The 16,942-nt window shown below is 38.0% G+C and overlaps 3 protein-coding genes across 11 annotated transcripts in view; 1 reads left to right on the forward strand and 2 right to left on the reverse strand.

Moving 5' to 3' along the window:
- The window catches only part of zbtb20 (zinc finger and BTB domain containing 20), a 71,681-nt gene extending 62,902 nt beyond the window's left edge, over window positions 1-8,779 (reverse strand). For 3 of the 7 annotated variants that reach the window (XM_081364950.1, XM_081364951.1, XM_081364949.1), the window contains exon 1: window positions 8,100-8,766. The gene's annotated coding sequence lies outside the window, so the exon portion shown is untranslated. Of the gene's footprint in view, window positions 1-5,906; window positions 5,959-7,846; window positions 7,994-8,099 lie in introns of those variants that run through there. The other 4 variants (XM_081364947.1, XM_081364944.1, XM_081364946.1 and 1 more) reach the window with 4 other exon arrangements.
- A 954-nt stretch (window positions 8,780-9,733) lies between these two features.
- On the forward strand, window positions 9,734-12,563 carry tex55 (testis expressed 55). 2 transcript variants are annotated; one of them, XM_081366240.1, is made up of 4 exons: window positions 9,734-10,137; window positions 10,245-10,413; window positions 10,770-10,832; window positions 11,611-12,563. In XM_081366240.1, the coding sequence occupies exons 2-4, from the start codon at window positions 10,273-10,275 to the stop codon at window positions 11,665-11,667; spliced, it is 261 nt and encodes an 86-aa protein (XP_081222366.1). In that variant the 5' UTR covers window positions 9,734-10,137; window positions 10,245-10,272; the 3' UTR covers window positions 11,668-12,563. The 2 variants fall into 2 exon arrangements, with proteins under 2 accessions (XP_081222366.1, XP_081222365.1); XM_081366239.1 differs by having other exon boundaries at window positions 9,794-10,413.
- A 976-nt stretch (window positions 12,564-13,539) lies between these two features.
- arhgap31 (Rho GTPase activating protein 31) overlaps window positions 13,540-16,942 on the reverse strand; it is a 28,379-nt gene continuing 24,976 nt past the window's right edge. The window contains exons 12-13 of one of the 2 annotated variants that reach the window (XM_081366898.1): window positions 16,600-16,815; window positions 13,546-16,410 (exon numbers count right to left, since the gene is read on the reverse strand). In XM_081366898.1, coding sequence (XP_081223024.1) covers window positions 14,587-16,410; window positions 16,600-16,815 — 2,040 coding nt within the window. In that variant the 3' untranslated portion in view covers window positions 13,546-14,586. Of the gene's footprint in view, window positions 16,816-16,942 lie in introns of both variants that reach the window. The other variant, XM_081366897.1, reaches the window with a different exon arrangement.

Genomic DNA, 16,942 nt, shown 5'->3' on the forward strand with positions numbered 1-16,942 from the left:
GTTTGTACGGTATAACTTAAAACAATAGGACACACGGTATACCTTACATTTCCCTGGGTGGTTAAAAAAATATATATTGCTATAAAATTATGTTATTGGCACTTACATTACTACAGAGCGATTCATAGTATAAAAATATGACTCCATATTCTCTGTTTTTGCTAATCAGTGAGGATATTGTAGATTAAAAAATCTCAAAAATGTTGAAAACAATTCACACACTTGCTCCTCTGCCAAATTGCCTTGGCAACAATAACTGTCCTGGCAACAGGTATGCACACCTATGCAGAGAGTTTTCAAGGCCGTTCTTACTTCAAAACGTTCGAAATGTTTCCTCAGCTCTGCAGCTGTCCTCTTTAAGCTGGCCCAGTTCATACATACCCATAAAAACGTCAAGTGCTCTTTCCAAAATGGCCACATAATACAGAGTAGGATAAACAACACCTGGATAGAGACGCTGCAATAACGTGAAGCTGCTTCCCTCCCCTCTGAACCAGACACAAGTCACAGACAAACGTCCTCAAACTATAGCAACACACACACAACACAAACTGATCCTGTTTTAAGACCCGGGTCTCAGGGGAAAGAATACGCCTTTAAAATATTTACATAAAGATACACAATCGTGACCTTTAAAGAGTCTACATATTGTAGTTCCTTTTGGCATCTGGAATCTTCCATGATGTAAATATATATATGCAACGTTTTTATATTTCTGGACTTAAATACCTCGCTAACTCTCTCTCTCTCTCTCTCTCTCTCTCTCTCTACCTCTCTCTCTATGTGTGTGGCCTGGTAAACCCTACATCATGGAGACAAAATGTCCCCACAAAGATGGCAATATCCGAAATCCCTGTCCTCGTGGGGACATTTTTGTTTGCATAAAGTGTTCTCTGTGACGGGATGGATAAAGGGCTAGGGTTAGAATACACAGTTTGTACAGTATACAAATCATTATGTCTAAGAAAAGTCCCCATAAAACATGAAAACACAACGTGTGTGTGTGCATTCGATGACAGTTCTCAGAAACATGATACATTATATATCTGTCCCACCAGATCCTGCACTGTTTCGAGCAGCACACCACTGATCGTCTTCAAAAACTAGTCTTGCCAGTAACAATAAAGACTTGTTAACAATGTGCAGTGGTAATGTGTGAAACAGCCTTTACCCGATTCCGCATTTGCGCCGCCGTTTCTGTTAACCCATGTGTCGTTATTACTTCTCCTATTGGAGCACGTTTGGAGCTGCCCTTTTCTCCAAAATGGAGGACATTCTATCTCTGAGTGCTCTGTGCTCCAAAGCAGCTCCCTCCCTTGCGTTCGTCAGGCCCGCTTTATACAGCCCAGTTGTAAACAAATAAGAAGTAAACTTGGCCAAACTCTGAGAGAGAACTCTTTGACTACCTCTGTTTTATTTTTTCATCTCCCTTTTACAAACCATTTCCAGATATTTTCCTTTAGAAATGGCAGTGATCTCACTAAGACTTGTAGAAAACCATATGAGTGCCGGGGTTAGCTGAGGACACGAAAGCACCTTGGCAAACATACAACTTCCCTATTAGAATCCAAGATACATTTTTCACATCAGTGAAATGCCTGTGTACTCGTTTATGCATTTAAAGAGACACGCTGAAAAGATCCTCGCGATGTGCTCGTTTTGTCTTATGCCTCTATACACACTAAACTATAAGAGAAAAAAGAACAAGGCTTTTATATGCATGTACAAAAAAAACAAACTCCCTGACCCTTGTTTATGTTTTACCTTGGGAAAGTAAAAAGTGTTTGCGTTGTAGCAATGTCATATTGAAAATACATTCTTGCTTATTTCACAAGTGTAACTTCACATCGAACTTTAGGCAGAAAAACATTCACCAAGTTAATGCTGCAACACATGACTGACAATTATGTATGCAAAAGGGCGGGAAAGAGTTGTTGGCACACTCGCTGTGGAAAATCCCCATTGTACCAAAGCAACTCTTCTTTCTGAGGTGAATGTTACTAGTCCGCCAGGTGAGGTCTAAACCTTGCTGCCTAAAACTGGTTTTCCTGATGTGGGTGTGTGAATAAGATAGCGCGAGTAAGTGACGCTGCCTCATTCGGGGCATCTGAGGTGAACGGCGTACAGTACAAACTACAATGTGTTACAAGTAGGAAAAATGCATCACTGGGAATAAATCAAGGTGGAAAGCACAAGGACGTCTCCGTCACTGAAGCAGCTGCTGTTCAAGGAAACACAATTACACTTTTAGAGAGGCACATGTACAAAAGACAAAGGGGTTTCAACTCTGACCTGGATTTAGCATACAGTCGAGACCTATATTAAGAATTCCCTTTTAAAACCCGCAAGCTGTTGCGTTCAGCATTCCCGCTCACAACTGTGGAGGGAAACGCCGTCTCAAGCCCAAAATCCAAAACTTGACAGGAATCAAAAGCCTAGCCTAGTCTCTGTGCAATCTGGTGAGTCCAATCAGCCCTATCTCCACATTCTTAAAAATAGCGTGAGCATTAGGAAATCACTCATCAAGACGAACCTCGTATGCAGGGAAAAAAGAGAATAGAATTTATTCTTCTAAAATAAAGCCTAGAGGGGTAAGGGAATGTTCAGCTCAATTAGGAAAAGTGGATAGCTCACTAATTCTGATAGATCTCTCAGATTAAATTGTCGAGTAATTACATTGCAAGCATTCACTAAAAGCAAAAAAACTGAAAAGAAATAAAAAACAGAACTTCACAGCCCAATTACAGCCCAATTCTAGATGTTAACGCAAGCATCTAAGTTGCATAGCCTCAACAAAAAAACAGGATTTCACAAACTGTCCTGCGATCAGTGTGAAAAGCAAACAGATACTGTTTTTGAGTGCGTTTTCTGTCTGCGTGGGATATTTGCGTCGTCTTTAAGCCATTTGTACATATGCAAACTTACATATTGATGAATTTTATATTTGTATTTTTGCAAAAGAACTGGATAGAGGGGTCATATATCTTTATTGTTATGGATAGATCCATGAAAGAAAGCAGGCAAAATCAAAAGTGTGAACAAATTGCCACTGTCTTGTGTCTGACCATTGTTACCATGGTTTCCCCTCAGGCTATGTCATGAGTTTTGATGTCAAATTGTTCTTCTGCGTAAGAGAAACATCATCATGTATTAAAATGCGTACAATAAGATACAGTATTTGAATGGATCTATTCTAAATGAGCCGTAATTCTCAACTCAGTACGTAATTTTGTTAGTTCTTTCATGTTCTGACTTTTAGTTGTTATGCCTAATGCCTATTGTTTTGTCTTCAGTGACATGTTAAGGGCATTTTGGCACATTTACATGTTACCAGTAATTTGTTGAATTTATCTTCAAAAAATCAAGAAAAAACAGCCCTAAAGTAAAATGACTCCTCCTACTGGTTAGGCCCTGAACATCATAAGAAATAAAGAATCCTTGTTTATGCATGTTTGCATAATTAAAACCTTAGCATAGACATTATGTTAAAATAATACAGGATATCAATTCGGGAAGGAGTGTGGTTAACCATCCTATGGTCCAGGATTTCCTCAACCCATGTGACACAGACACAGGATACCAAGCAATCAAACTGAATATAACATGATCATTATGATATGCAATATCATTACAAATGCCAGGCTGAAATTTAACTGTTGCAACTACATCATGAAGAAAGAAAAGCTAAAAGGTCAAATGCCTATAACAGATTTTTTTTTTTTTATTACCCTCCCCTCTTGGTACTATCACCAACTGACAATGCATAAGAATGGGTATTAGGAAATTTGTGTAAGCTTAAAATTGAATGAACATTCACCCCTGCACTTTATGGTTTACACGTGTGTGTGTGTGTGTGTGTGTGTGTGTGTGTGTGTGTGTGTGTGTGTGTGTGTGTGTGTGTGTGTGTGTGTGTGTGTGTGTGTGTGTGTGTACATGTTTTACTATCCCAGTGCAGACTTCAACCTGAATGCACACAGACTCATGGGGACTTAAATTGAGGTCCCCATGAGGAAACAAGCTTATAAATCATACAGAATTATTTTTTGTTGAAAATGTAAAAATGCAGAAAGTTTTCTGTGATGTGAGTTAGTGTAAGGAGACAGAATATACAGTTTGTACAGTATAAAAACATTACGTCTATGGAGTCCCCACAAAGATAGCGAACAAGACGTGTGTGTGTGTGTGTGTGTGTGTGTGTGTGTGTGTGTGTGTGTGTGTGTGTGTGTGTGTGTGTGTGTGTGTGTGTGTGTGTGATGTAAAGTATAGCTGTCGTCAGTTCTGCATCTGGGGGTTAACAAGGACATGTGTGTTTGGCTCTGTTTTATTCTCTCATTCTCCTGTCCAGATTCTCACAAGATTCCTTAAAGACAAATTATCTGCCCTTGACATTTAATAACATTAGTGAAGGTCACTGTCCAAACTGGTTAAGATATCTCTGCAATCTGACGTAGTAACCTCTGGTCTAATAGTACAGCAAACAGTATAACAATAACAGTAATCACTGCTATCATGTACCATTCTAAGTATAATTAGAACAGCCCTACCCACTGTGATCAATCACCTTACAATATCATTGAAATTTTGTACACTTGCAATTTTTTAATTGTAATTTTGCATATTTTGAATGCGTCATTCTGTCAAATAATCAATAGCAAGCCAACTGACAAACTCTTAGTCTCGGCTGTGGCATGTGAGCATTATGTTTGAAGCACTAAGAGGGTTTGATGTTTCCAAAATAAACAGCACACAATGCCTTCTTTTGATCTATGAATCCCAATATTCCTAAGATCAGGATTTATTTGTTGTCTTTTGGTCAAATTTATCATTTCAATCTCCCCAAAAATAGACAAAAGAATGTTTAACATTTTTTAAAAACTTTTAGTGAAAGGCGATTATATTCATTAACTCTAAGTCTACAAGTATTAATACTGCATCTATGACAGGCCAAATAAATAAATTAATAATCACACACACAAATTAAACCACTCTGCTGCATCATTAAACATCCACAAAAACTGATCAAAGGTCAAGGAGTATGAACTGAAGGTAAAAAAAAAATATTATGATTGAAAGCACAAATCATGATCACATTGCCACAATAATGATTAAACTCAATAAGTGCATCATTATATATAAGCAACAATCAATATGCCCCTCAAATCAATAATACAAGCTATTGATAATTCATGTTTAGGAAAGCAGTGCTCTTAGTTGATGTTTAGTTAGGCCTATATGATACAACTTATCAACAATACCTTATTGTTTAAATATTAAACATAAAGCCACTTAAGAATAATCAACTCTCACATGTCCAGGTGCATACCACCTTAAAAGGCCCACACATCTTTACAGACAAAAGTGTCACATATTTCCAGCATCACATAGCTGAGCAAGAGCTATAGCCTCATTACAGAAAAGTAATAAGAAAAATCTCGTTTAGCATGGTGCATTAACACATGAAAATCAATTCCAGGAGGAGCATTGCTCATTCAAGTAAAACTAAAGTTTATTTTCGGATTTTGTAGACACTATCGTATACTAACGTAAAACATACATCTCAGGGTATTTTTCACGCATACAGCAACTTAAAACTCGGTAAAGCTGACAGACGCAGGCAGGGCCCTCCTCCCCATTCACTGCCCAGATCATCCATGAAGAATTGAAAAAAAAAATAAAAAAAAAATGAATACACACGCGATTAAAAACGGATTTCAACTGAATTAAACAGGTGCACAATAAAGAACAACGTGTAGCCTAAGCAGAGCAGTCTTGTACACGTGGGGGAGAAGCTTTATTCATTAACTAATAGCCTATATAACTAGTATTTTCACCAAATGAGCTAACTAAAATAAAAACTTAATTTGGCATGATATAGAAAGAGTTAATTTCCTCCACGTTGCCCTTACCTGCAAAGACTCGACGAATTTTACAAAACCATGAAAAGGAGGCCGGTAGCAGCTAAAGAAAAAAAAAAAGTAGGCTATAGTGTGGGAAAAAAAAAAAATTGTGAAAGACATAATGTTTTCTAACATAGGTATGCATTTGCAATAATGTTAGAAGCAAAAAAGAGAACGCTATAATATTTTATGATGATTTATAGTTTGTTTGCCATACGTTAATGCATTAGCCTATACATCACCCTCTTCTAAATCAGATGCAAAGATAAGAGATGAAAGTTTTCATCGTGAAACTGCCGACATTTAACATTGATTGAAGTAGGTTAAAGAAAAAAAAATGTTATTCAGACATCCACAGGTTTAGGAGACTGGCTAACAGTTACTAAGCTAGCAACAAATATAGAGCAGCACACAGGGTTAATATAACAGAGGCCATGATTTACACGTGCAAACCTCTTTTTTTAATAATGCAATCTGCCTCTATTCCATATACACCAGCAGTTTACTTTAAAAAAAAAAAAATAATAATAATAATAATAATAAATCCTGAATTAAGTAGGCTATAGGCTATTTCAATAGTTGTGTTTTTGTATTAATAAGTAAAGGGGTGCAGTCAAACTTCCAAGGCCGCATTGACCGCAAGAGAGACTGGCGGCCAGCAAATTCAAAAAATCCAAAAATCAAAAAGCAAACTGCACACTGCTAACATTTGTAATAAAAATAGGATTTTTGCATTTTGTTTACAGCAGGGTTTTTCTTCTTTCAGCTCAGATAAAACATCCCAATAATCAAAGTAGCCAACATCGGATAGAATCTCCCAACACAACTGACAACCTTTTCATGCCATTTGCTATAAATACACAGATTATATAAGCCAGACATTTTATAATACAGCGTCGGGAAACAGAGGGCATATGATAAATTAATGAAAAATGTGTCTGGTGTGTTTTTCCACTGCATGGTTCTCATACCCGCCGTCTCGCACTACACACACAGATAACAATACAATCAGCGCTGGGATCGGACGCTGCTCGAAGGCCCCGTAACCTCCAAAAATTGAAGAAGCGCTCCTCTCTGCTTTGCCATATTAAGTTTTTTTGTGTTAAAATGGCCGAGTGATTTATTGTTTGCTTAGCCTACAAACGCGTGCGTTATAGGCAACAAGCTGGCACTTCACAACACGGAGTCAAAAAGAGGTCATTCAGTAAGTACAAGCATTAGAATAGACAGAACAGATGGGCATTTATCATCAAAATTTGGGTTTCTTGGTACGAGGACTGATATTTCGGGTCACTTCGTTACGCAGCGTATCCTAATTCAATGAAGACAAATAACGGACATGGTAAAGCGCCAGATACACTCCCTACGAAACTCCATAGGCTACTTTCGAATAGAATTTGTCCGACAGCGTCTAACTCTACACAAAACACCAATATTGGTAACAATTGTGTTTGCCTCGGAGAGCCCGAAAGCAGAGGCTAGCGCGCAAATCTACCGGGGTCAATAAAATATTAGCAATAGCCCGGAAAGGACTCCAGATAAGCGGCTGAAATGTGCGAATTATCATTTCTATCTCGTCTGTAGTGAAACAGATCATTTAGTCTCGTAGCGATACAATTCTTGACACTTAACTCGCGGTTAGAGCGGGTGTTATTCTATCAAATATTTTGGTCGTATGTAGGGAAGTCCCTAGCGGCTCCGTTGAGTCGTATTGAGCTTTTTCGTGTCATGGTTCAGTGTTACGTTTAACACTTCGCAAAATATCCAAACAGACATAGCCAACTGGAATAATAGTACTTATTAAAAACTACGGGCAAAGTCTCGATAGCCCGACAAGTGTTAAACTCACAGAAAATGAGTGATCAAGCAAGGAATTATGGTCGAGACGTCACTTCATAATCTTTCTCGTTTAATTCCAGACAAACGTTAGATGTTTAGAGAGAACTCACATAATCCAGAGTGCCAATTCTTTCACAACTAAATGTAATTTCGCCAAGTTTTCTTCAAAGCTGCTTTACGTCTAAAATATTGATGAGCAAGTCTTGCGTTTGAGCTATTAGTTCATGCTTCATGCTTAAGTTTTTTTTTTTTTCTCCACCACATTTCTAGGGAACGACTGCTATTACTCTTATAAATAGCCTAACATAAATAGTAGGTATAAGTACCCTCCCTCCCCCTCCCTCTCCTCTCCCTATTTCTTACCTGCTGCTTTACGGGTCTTTCTTCTCCAGTGGCTACAGCGCTTCACAGCTTTTCCCCAGGCAAGGACTGAGTTTATTAATATTGTCCCTTACTTTGTTTCATTTCTCACTTCCATCTTCTTTCATCTCATCAATAAACACACGCTGCAGCCTACCTTCGGAGAGGACATCACGCAGCTCGCTCGTGCCCTCCCATTTTTTCACTATTCGTCGAAGATTTTGGGCAGCCACGCCTTTCTACTGGCGATTGGAACAGAATGGACTTTCTTGAAGCACGTAGGTTGTGATATAAATCGTTCAACATGACTTTACCCCAATCGGTGAGCCGCACGCCCTCCCTTCCGCGCAGCGAGGAACGCTGAAACTGGCTCCATTGTGGCTCTGAAAGTGAAACTATTCTGCCTTATCCAATTGTTGTGTTTGAACCAGCATGGACACTACGCATCCTCAGTTTCTTTACTGATCGCTCACTGTACAAGTGCACCGTTTTTCGCTGAGTATTTCGGTGCGTCCCTTTTTTTGAGGAGCTTCTGCTTGATTCTTGAGCATAAAGAAGTGCATACGTTACCACGAAATGACTGTTATTTGGCGCGAATGAAACTCCCTGAAATCCATGTCCCATCCTCGATCAAAAGGCCAGTCATCCGAGAATCCCTCATGTTGATCATTTATAGATAGCCTACTTTAGATTGGTTAGGGACAGTGTCAATAAATGGCTCCAAATTACATCTGGTCCCACATTGGATGGTGACGCTGCCCGTCAGTTCGCAGACCAACAAGCTAGATTGTTCACCCCGTGCCTTTTACTTTATACGCATTTCTATTTTCTCATTTATTTATTTTTTAACGTCCCTAGCTGACCTCAAGGAAACGTAAGGAGAGTTGCTGACGGTATTGCTGGCCAATCAGATCGTGAAAAGTGAGACCGAGCTTTTTTGTTCCCCAATGCGTTCACAGAGTCGTTGTGACAGACACAAAATAATGCAATAGTGGTTCACGAGTCCCCCCTCCCCACGACACCCCCCAGTCTAGACAATGACAGGTGTGTGCGTGTGCGCGCGCGCGCGGTCGACTGTAGTCTAGACGAGGAATAATCAACCTTCAAGCCTAAGTGATTTTTTTTTCATGCTCTATTATATATATATATCTATATAGATTATATATATACATATATATTATAGATTATATATATGTGTGTGTGTGTGTGTGTGTGTGTAGCAGAATACAATCCTTCGAACGACTGATCCTTAGTATTATGATGTGAACATTAACGTGAATATGATGTCGGGATATTGGCAGCGATATAGCCGAATTATTTACGACGTCCCAGGTTTTGTGATGTCAAACGTCAAAAGAGGTATATTACAAACCGATACTTATATATCTTGTGTATATTCATTTGATAAAAGCTGCTCGACCTTGGCTCGCGTACGTTAAGTATTTCGTCACATGTAACAATCCCTCTCCTCCATATTATTCCGCTTAGTAGGAGGTTTCCGTTGCTTGAAAGCTTTTCTTGATATTGAGTTCCCCCTTTCGGTTATAAACACGAACAGCAGCGTTTCGCCGAGAGGTTCACCGGGGGACACGCACACCGTCTGCCCTACATAAAATGCACCCATTGTAGGCCGAAGTGTCAGCTGAGGACGACTAGCAACCTAGAAACAGCAGTTTAGCCCCTCCTTCCCCTTTGTCAGACGACGTATTGTAAACGTTAGCCCGAGGTCTTCTGAGGTGGTTTCTTGTCCAAAAATAGATCGTAAAATTGGCATCAACTGCAAAAAGTAATATCTCGACCGTACGAACACAGTGTTTTTGCTTTTTAACAACCCTTTTCGGGACTCCTCGCGATTCAAAGGCGATGTCCCGGGGAACTGTGCTCAATGACATCATTCAAGCCTTTTGTTTACAGTTGCTAGGGGTTACAGGGTGTCATTTCCAACCGTCCTGCTCGAGATAGAAAGAAACGCGGTCTCATTCCTCTATTTAGCATAAAACGGACTAAAGACAAAAAAGTTTGATTTTCGTTTTAAACTGAGGTAATGCATCTGATATCCTTTCTTAAAGAGCGAACGCTAACTATTTGAGTTATAATGCTACTAGGAAGTACTCTTCGCAACTTACTTTTTGTATATATCGTTTTTAGTTGACTACATTAGCATAGACTTTGTGGGATGGCAGATTCTGTTCTATCAGGAAAACTGCTCATCACCGAGAGTGCAGAGAGCATTCGTGGTTCCACATCAGTGTTCACGGACCCTTACGAACGCTCTGTTAACTATATGGAGACTCATAATATTCTTCAGATTTTTCAGGTGAGAAAGAACAAAGCTGCAGAGCTAACGTTACTGATATATTTTCTTACGAAGAAAATGGTAGACAGTGATGAATGGCTTAGCACAAAATGGCGAAGCACAATTCAGAGCTCTAACAGAAGTAAAACGGTTCGTTATGTTAAATTATTTAGTTATGTTAAAATATTGCAGTATTTCAGTTTACACTATTACATTGAAACTACATATTGCATCATAAGTTCTAAAGCATTAGAAGAGCTCTTACTAACAACCAATGTCATTTTAGCAGCAGAAGGCACCTTTTGATGCTTGAGACTTCCAAGACAAGCATTTAATTGTTTTGTGTTTTTCACTCAGTCTCATTTGTGCTATTTCAGGACATCACAGAGAAACTGGTTTTTGATAGACCAGATGATCCACTTCAATTCATGTTAGAACAGGTATTTGTTTGTTTATGTTTACATATATATATATATATATATATATATGTATATTTGTTTCAGACAATATCCAAAATCTTGACAGATTTGAGATTTTGAGTCTTTCTTGAATGATTCTTGATGACAGTATATTTAAGAAGGATAGAGCCTAATCTATTGGAGATATACTGTGTCTGGTGTGTGTTGTGTTGTGTGTGTGTGCGCCTACATAACTAAATTTTGGGGACAAATTTTTACACAGAAATGACCAAAATCTCCTAAAACCTCCCGTTAGAGATGCCCTCATTTGTAAATCTGGAATAAAAATAAAGTAATTAAAGTTTTTTTTGAAAATGTAAAAAATGCTGAAAGGTTTGTGTGATGGGTTGGTTTAGGGTTCGGGTTAGTGTTAGTGTAAGGGGAGAGAATATACCGTTTTTACAGTATAAAAACCATTACATCTATGGAATTTCTCCATTTAGATAGCTAAGACAGCTCTGTGTGTGTGTGTGTTGTGTGTGTGTGTGTGTGTGTGTGTGTGTGTGTGTGTGTGTGTGTGTGTGTGTGTGTGTGTGTGTGTGTGTGTCTGTGTGTGTGTTTGTACACAATATATGCGGTCTCATTTAAGAGACAGAGTTGTTAAATATATTGCTTGTTGTCCAGGCAATTTAATGTGACCTTGTAAACATGATTTAAATGTACCTTTTTAATTTTACGGATTATATTTAATAATAAAAAGTGTCATTTCTGAATAGCTTTGAACCATCTATCACAACTGACTTTACAAAAACTTTTGCAGGTGCAAATGAAGATCAAAATCCGTGATGAGTCAAGCAATGCATTTGTCAAATCATAATGAATTCAAAAGCAACGTAAGAGTGGCTTTGCAAGGAACTGAATCCACGTTTATACTTTTATTTATATATTTCTTTAAGTGAGGTGTGTTGGTTGATGCAGGTCATTCAGTGACTCTGCATTGTTGTTGTTTCCAAGCAACTGTCTTCCAAATTTATCAAGTTTGTGAGTGTCTTTGACCTAAATATCAAAAAAAAAAAAGTAACTTAAGAGGAAATACTGACAGGCTTTCTCTGGATATCAGAGCCACAGGATGGATTGATTTGCATGCTGGCATTATTACTCACAATTCTCAGATTGTTATTGTAATCTGAAAAACTACATTTTATAAGATAGAGCAACTTCTAAGTTTATACATTTTACAAAGTACAGTATTCTCCATAACATTGTAAGCCAGGCACAAGCTGGCTTTTGCTCTGTACTCAAATTTCCATGATGTATTTTAGCTGCATAAATGACGGAAGTCTTTGTTTATAGTTGGCTCTTCTTACAGTGTATTTCTGTAGTTATTTACATTTACTCTGGAGCAACATCTTGTGTTTCAACACTGGTTTCATTTTGAAATGAAAATAAATGTCAAAATAAGTTGACAGTTATATTGTCTATTTGCATTTATTGTGTATTTAACTCTAATATGTATTTAATGAGTAAACGAGAGTAGAATAAGATGCATTTTAACCATCACATGATGTTATAAGAATTTGTTAATGAAGTAAAAACATTGCATAATTATTAGGTTTTATATTGATGCTTTACTGGTTAAGAAAATTAATAATTTTTCAAAATGGTAGCTAACTTTACATTTTACAAAAATATTGTACATTTTTTCACTGTATTCAAATATTATGAATATTAAAGCTGTCCCTGGCTGGTTTATTAAACTGAATATTATTCTGCAACATAAGACTTTGGAATGTGATTCTTGTTCTTATACACTACCGTTCACAAGTTTGGGGTCAGTAAGAATTTTTTTTTTTGGAAAGAAGTTAAAGAAATTAATACTTTTATTCATCAAGGACACATTAAATTGATCAAAAGTGACAGTAAAGACATTTATAATGTTACAAAAGATTCTATTTCAAATAAATGTTGTTCTTTTCAACATTCTATTCATCAAAGAATCCTGAGAAATAAAATGTATGACGGTTTCCACAGAAATCTGAACTGTTTTCAACTCTGATAATAATCATAAATGTTTCTTGAGCATCAAATCATCATATTAGAATGATTTCTGAAGGATCATGTGACACTCTAGACTGGAGTAATGATGCTGAAAATTCAGCTTTGATCACAGGAATAAATTACACTTTACTATATATTCACATAGAAAACAGCTGATTTACACTGGAATAATATTTCACAATTTTTACTGTATTTTTAATCAAATAAACACAGCTTTGGTGAGCAGAAGAGACTCTTTTAAAAACATAAAAATCTTAGCGACCCCAAACTTGTGAACGGCAGTGTATACACTATGGCCATTGTTTTATTTGAAATGTAAATTGTTACAACTTACCTTTGACATGACACAGCTTACCCCTATAGCATGAAGCAAATTGTGCCCCTGAACCACTTTATTGTACTATTTATGTAGGGTTCACTTTTCTTTGGCCCTGTTATATTTCTTTTCCATTTTTGCACACATCCTGAAATATCAGACGTGATTTGCTTCTATTTTTTATCATTTATATTTACCTAAAAGACAACTGCAGGTAAGTGGCAAAACTTACCCCATTCCCTTGTGTGCGTATCTATATATATATATATATATATATATATATATATATATATATATATATATATATATATATATATATATTTAAGATCTGCATTCCCTTACATTAAAAATAGGCAAATAGAAATATGGCAGTGAAACGCTTAAGTGTATGTCACAGTGTACACAATACATGTGAAGTACTTTTATTATTTTGTTTAGAATGGAATACATACAATTAATCCAATGTGACTGAATACAAAAAGAACATATTACAAGGTTAGTGTTCTTTGGTTACAATAACTGACAACATCATCATCATGATCTTTCATCCTTGTCCTTGTCTGCCTCAAAATACATTTTCAAAACTTCTCTGCTCTATGGTTTATATAAAATACGGACAGCTTCTTTATATTCTTATTTTTTGAAACCTCACCTTATTTGTTTCATACATTTCAGTTAACCAAGTAATCTTGAAAATATTAAAAAACTGCATATCCTACTATATCCACTAGAGAAGAGAACACAGCTAGAAGCAATGTTTGAATTATTCAAGAACATTGACCTTTAAACCTTTATCTTCAAATCATTGGACTTTTACCCCAAACATTTGTACAAAGTGATTTTTACTCTTTAGAGTACAGTTTTGTATGACAAACCAAGACACTATTGAATAAATAAATGTTTGTTTCTTTGTTGATATTTTGTCAAACTATTTTAATAGTTTTATTTTCTCATTGGCTGGCATGTTGAACACCTACTTTCATCATGCAGATTTGTAGATAATTTATAAATGCTCCAACTGTAAACATAATATGATCCAATCATGATAAAGTAACAACAGACACAAAGACCTTCAGCTCCTCAGGAAGGGAATTGAGTCGATTTAAACTTGAGATGTGCCTGTACAGTTTGTATGTACATATACAGTAGGAGCATGCTAAGTTTCCCAGGTTTATCCTTAGGCATGTTTCAGTTTTTCTTGCAAAGATAGGAAAAAAAAAATCTGATATAAATCCTTAGCAGCAGCAGCAGCATCATTTTACACAAAGCTTAATACTTACAATTCTGATTATCAAGATTAACGGCACCTTGATTTCCAAGCATCACCATGTGTTCTATAGGGTACACTGACACTCGGGCACATGTGATAAGCTAGAAGTTTGCTAGCTATCACATGATGGCCAGTAACAAGTCAGTCTTATCTCACTCAATTTGCCTGTTACTTCTGTTGTCAAATATCATTGACCTCCTTTGTGGCTGGTAAAAGCAACTGGTTGAGGTCTCAAGCCTTTGTCCACTCTTTGGCAAAGTCATTTTATTACGCAAGGTCACCCCCTCAGGAGTTTTGAGGTTTTCGGCTAGTTCTTTTGCATAGACGTCAAACGGTGAGGCTTCAGCTTTAATGGGAGATAGGACTAGTTTGCCATCTTGCCCTACCGGAGGGTAGTCCATGATTGGAAAAGGGGGGCTAAACAGGATGAGACTTTGAGGTCTTGGGCGATTTCTGAAGGACGATCTCTGAAGAAGCGTTGAGCGCTCAGGTCTAGGGCGATCCATAAAGGTGTCCCCATTTGCAGATCGCTTCCTTCTCAACACTGGAAGATCGGGAATGGATGTTGGTTTGAAATTCTCATTGCATGTCGCATTGCTCGTGGGCTTCTGTCTTTGAACCCCTGATGGTGCTTCACTGCTTGGCAGCTCCTCCATGTTGTCTTTGACTTTCTGAAGGGGAAGTGCAGAACCTGGTTTTCCCAACTTGCTCTTAGCAGGTTTCTTTTCAGGTGTACTCTTACTGACTTGATCAGTGCTCCCCTCAAGTAGGGCATGAGGTATGTGGCTGTACTGAACTTTTGGTGGGATAACAGGAACAGCTTTAGCTTGGCAGGTTTTGATCATGAACGCAGTGCGAACTGAAGACACGCTGACTGGTGCAGAGTTGCGTCGCATTGGTGCCTTGGAGCCACTGAGGAATAGCTCCAACTCTAGAGATGAGCTTCCATGCTTGGCTTCATGCGTTACCCATTCCTGTGCAACTGATTGCTTTGCACTTTTCAGATACTGACTGTTTGAGATGTCTCTGAAACCTTGGTGTCCTAAATCAAGGTTTAGGGAGCATGGCCTGAGTTTAGGTTTAATGTTTTCTTGACTTCTCTCCACAATGCAGAACTCGTGGGATGTCTGTCGGTGAAATCTCTGAGAGGCAGAAAAGCGCTTCTGTTTTGCTTTGCTCAAGTCTCGAAGTTCAGTGGTCTCATCTGAATCAGTTAATGTCTTCAATATCTTGACCTGTGGAACCTCAAGTTTGTCTTCTTTGTCTCCCATCCACTTGTGGTTATCACTGTCAAAATGCGCTGTTACATGTGCAGAGCACGCTCCATCTGTGTCTGCATTTTTGTTTCCTGTTGGATTTACAAAGTTTACAAGTTCACAGGATGTTATAGCAGCCTCTGTTTGAGATGATGTAATGTCAATAAGCACAGTTGGTTCTTTAGCTTCATCCTTCTTGCTGTTGCGCAACTCGTCCACTTTTGGCTTATCAAGAATTTGGCTTTGAATTGCTTGACATGGCATAGTCGATTTTGGCGTGGGTAAGAGATCCTCAAGTTTTGGTGAGTGCAGAGGGCTTGTCACCCACTGCTTGGCAGAACACAAGTCTTCCCATGGTTCAACCTGATCCAAACCACCCAAATTACTCCCCCATGTGTCTATGTCATCTTGATGCAAAATTTCCAATGTGAAATGCTGTTCGTTCAGACAAGATGAGAGTCTTTCTAAGCTTCCCTTGATTCTTCCTGCTAAGTCAAGTTTCCTGGGTTCATCACTAACCTCCTTATTTCCTTTTTCACAAATATCCTTTGTTACTAATGGTTCTTTTGAGTCAGAGTGAAGAGCAGTCTGAATATCCGATTTTACATAACTGTTTGAACGATCTCTCGAGGCACTTTTGGAAGTGTTGTCTTTCTCGACGGGATCTGTTCTTAGTTCCTCTTCACTGCATGGCTCTGCATCTTGGAGAATATCGGTTTCCTTTAGGTGGAGAAATGGGGAAAGTTGTAGACTGGTTGTTATTATGTTTTCTGACTCTAGTCTCTTGTGGTCTGTCCTGTCAAAATCATTATCCAAGTAATTCCAGCCACCATCGCATGACAACAATCTTTCAGGCAAATGCTTCATGACAGAATTAAATGTAGTAGCACCAGAATGATCAAACATTACGTTTTTGGTAAGGTCTATAAAGAGTCCCTTTGATGATGCAGTATTTGTGGGCAAACTACTTCTTCTTCGTGCTTGACCACTTAGCTTGAGACTGTCCTCGTTTCCAGTCACCTTGGTGAAGCTGGGCTTCACCTGTTCATCTAGCATATTTGTTTTAGCCTCAGTGACTGAAACTTTCTGTTGCATGCCAGACGATGACACCTCGTTGAGTACTTCCTGTCAAGCACAAAAATAAGAAAAAAAGGTGAGGACTGGTTAGAGGCATTTGTTCCAGTAATATTTCTGAGGCCTCAATTATGTCTTTCTAAGGCTATGTTTACACGGAAACGATCTGAAGAGAAAA

The sequence above is a fragment of the Scardinius erythrophthalmus genome, assembly GCF_964197995.2.
Source record: "Scardinius erythrophthalmus genome assembly, chromosome: 5".
NCBI classification, from domain to species: Eukaryota; Metazoa; Chordata; class Actinopteri; order Cypriniformes; family Leuciscidae; genus Scardinius; species Scardinius erythrophthalmus.

Excerpts from the sequence above, each read along its gene's own strand:
- tex55 (XM_081366240.1), top strand. The coding sequence starts at position 10,273 with ATGGCAGATTCTGTTCTATCAGGAAAACTGCTCATCACCGAGAGTGCA. Across the intron at positions 10,414-10,769 it reads ATATTCTTCAGATTTTTCAG|GACATCACAGAGAAACTGGT; the intron begins GTGAGAAAGAAC and ends GTGCTATTTCAG. Across the intron at positions 10,833-11,610 it reads TTCAATTCATGTTAGAACAG|GTGCAAATGAAGATCAAAAT; the intron begins GTATTTGTTTGT and ends AAACTTTTGCAG.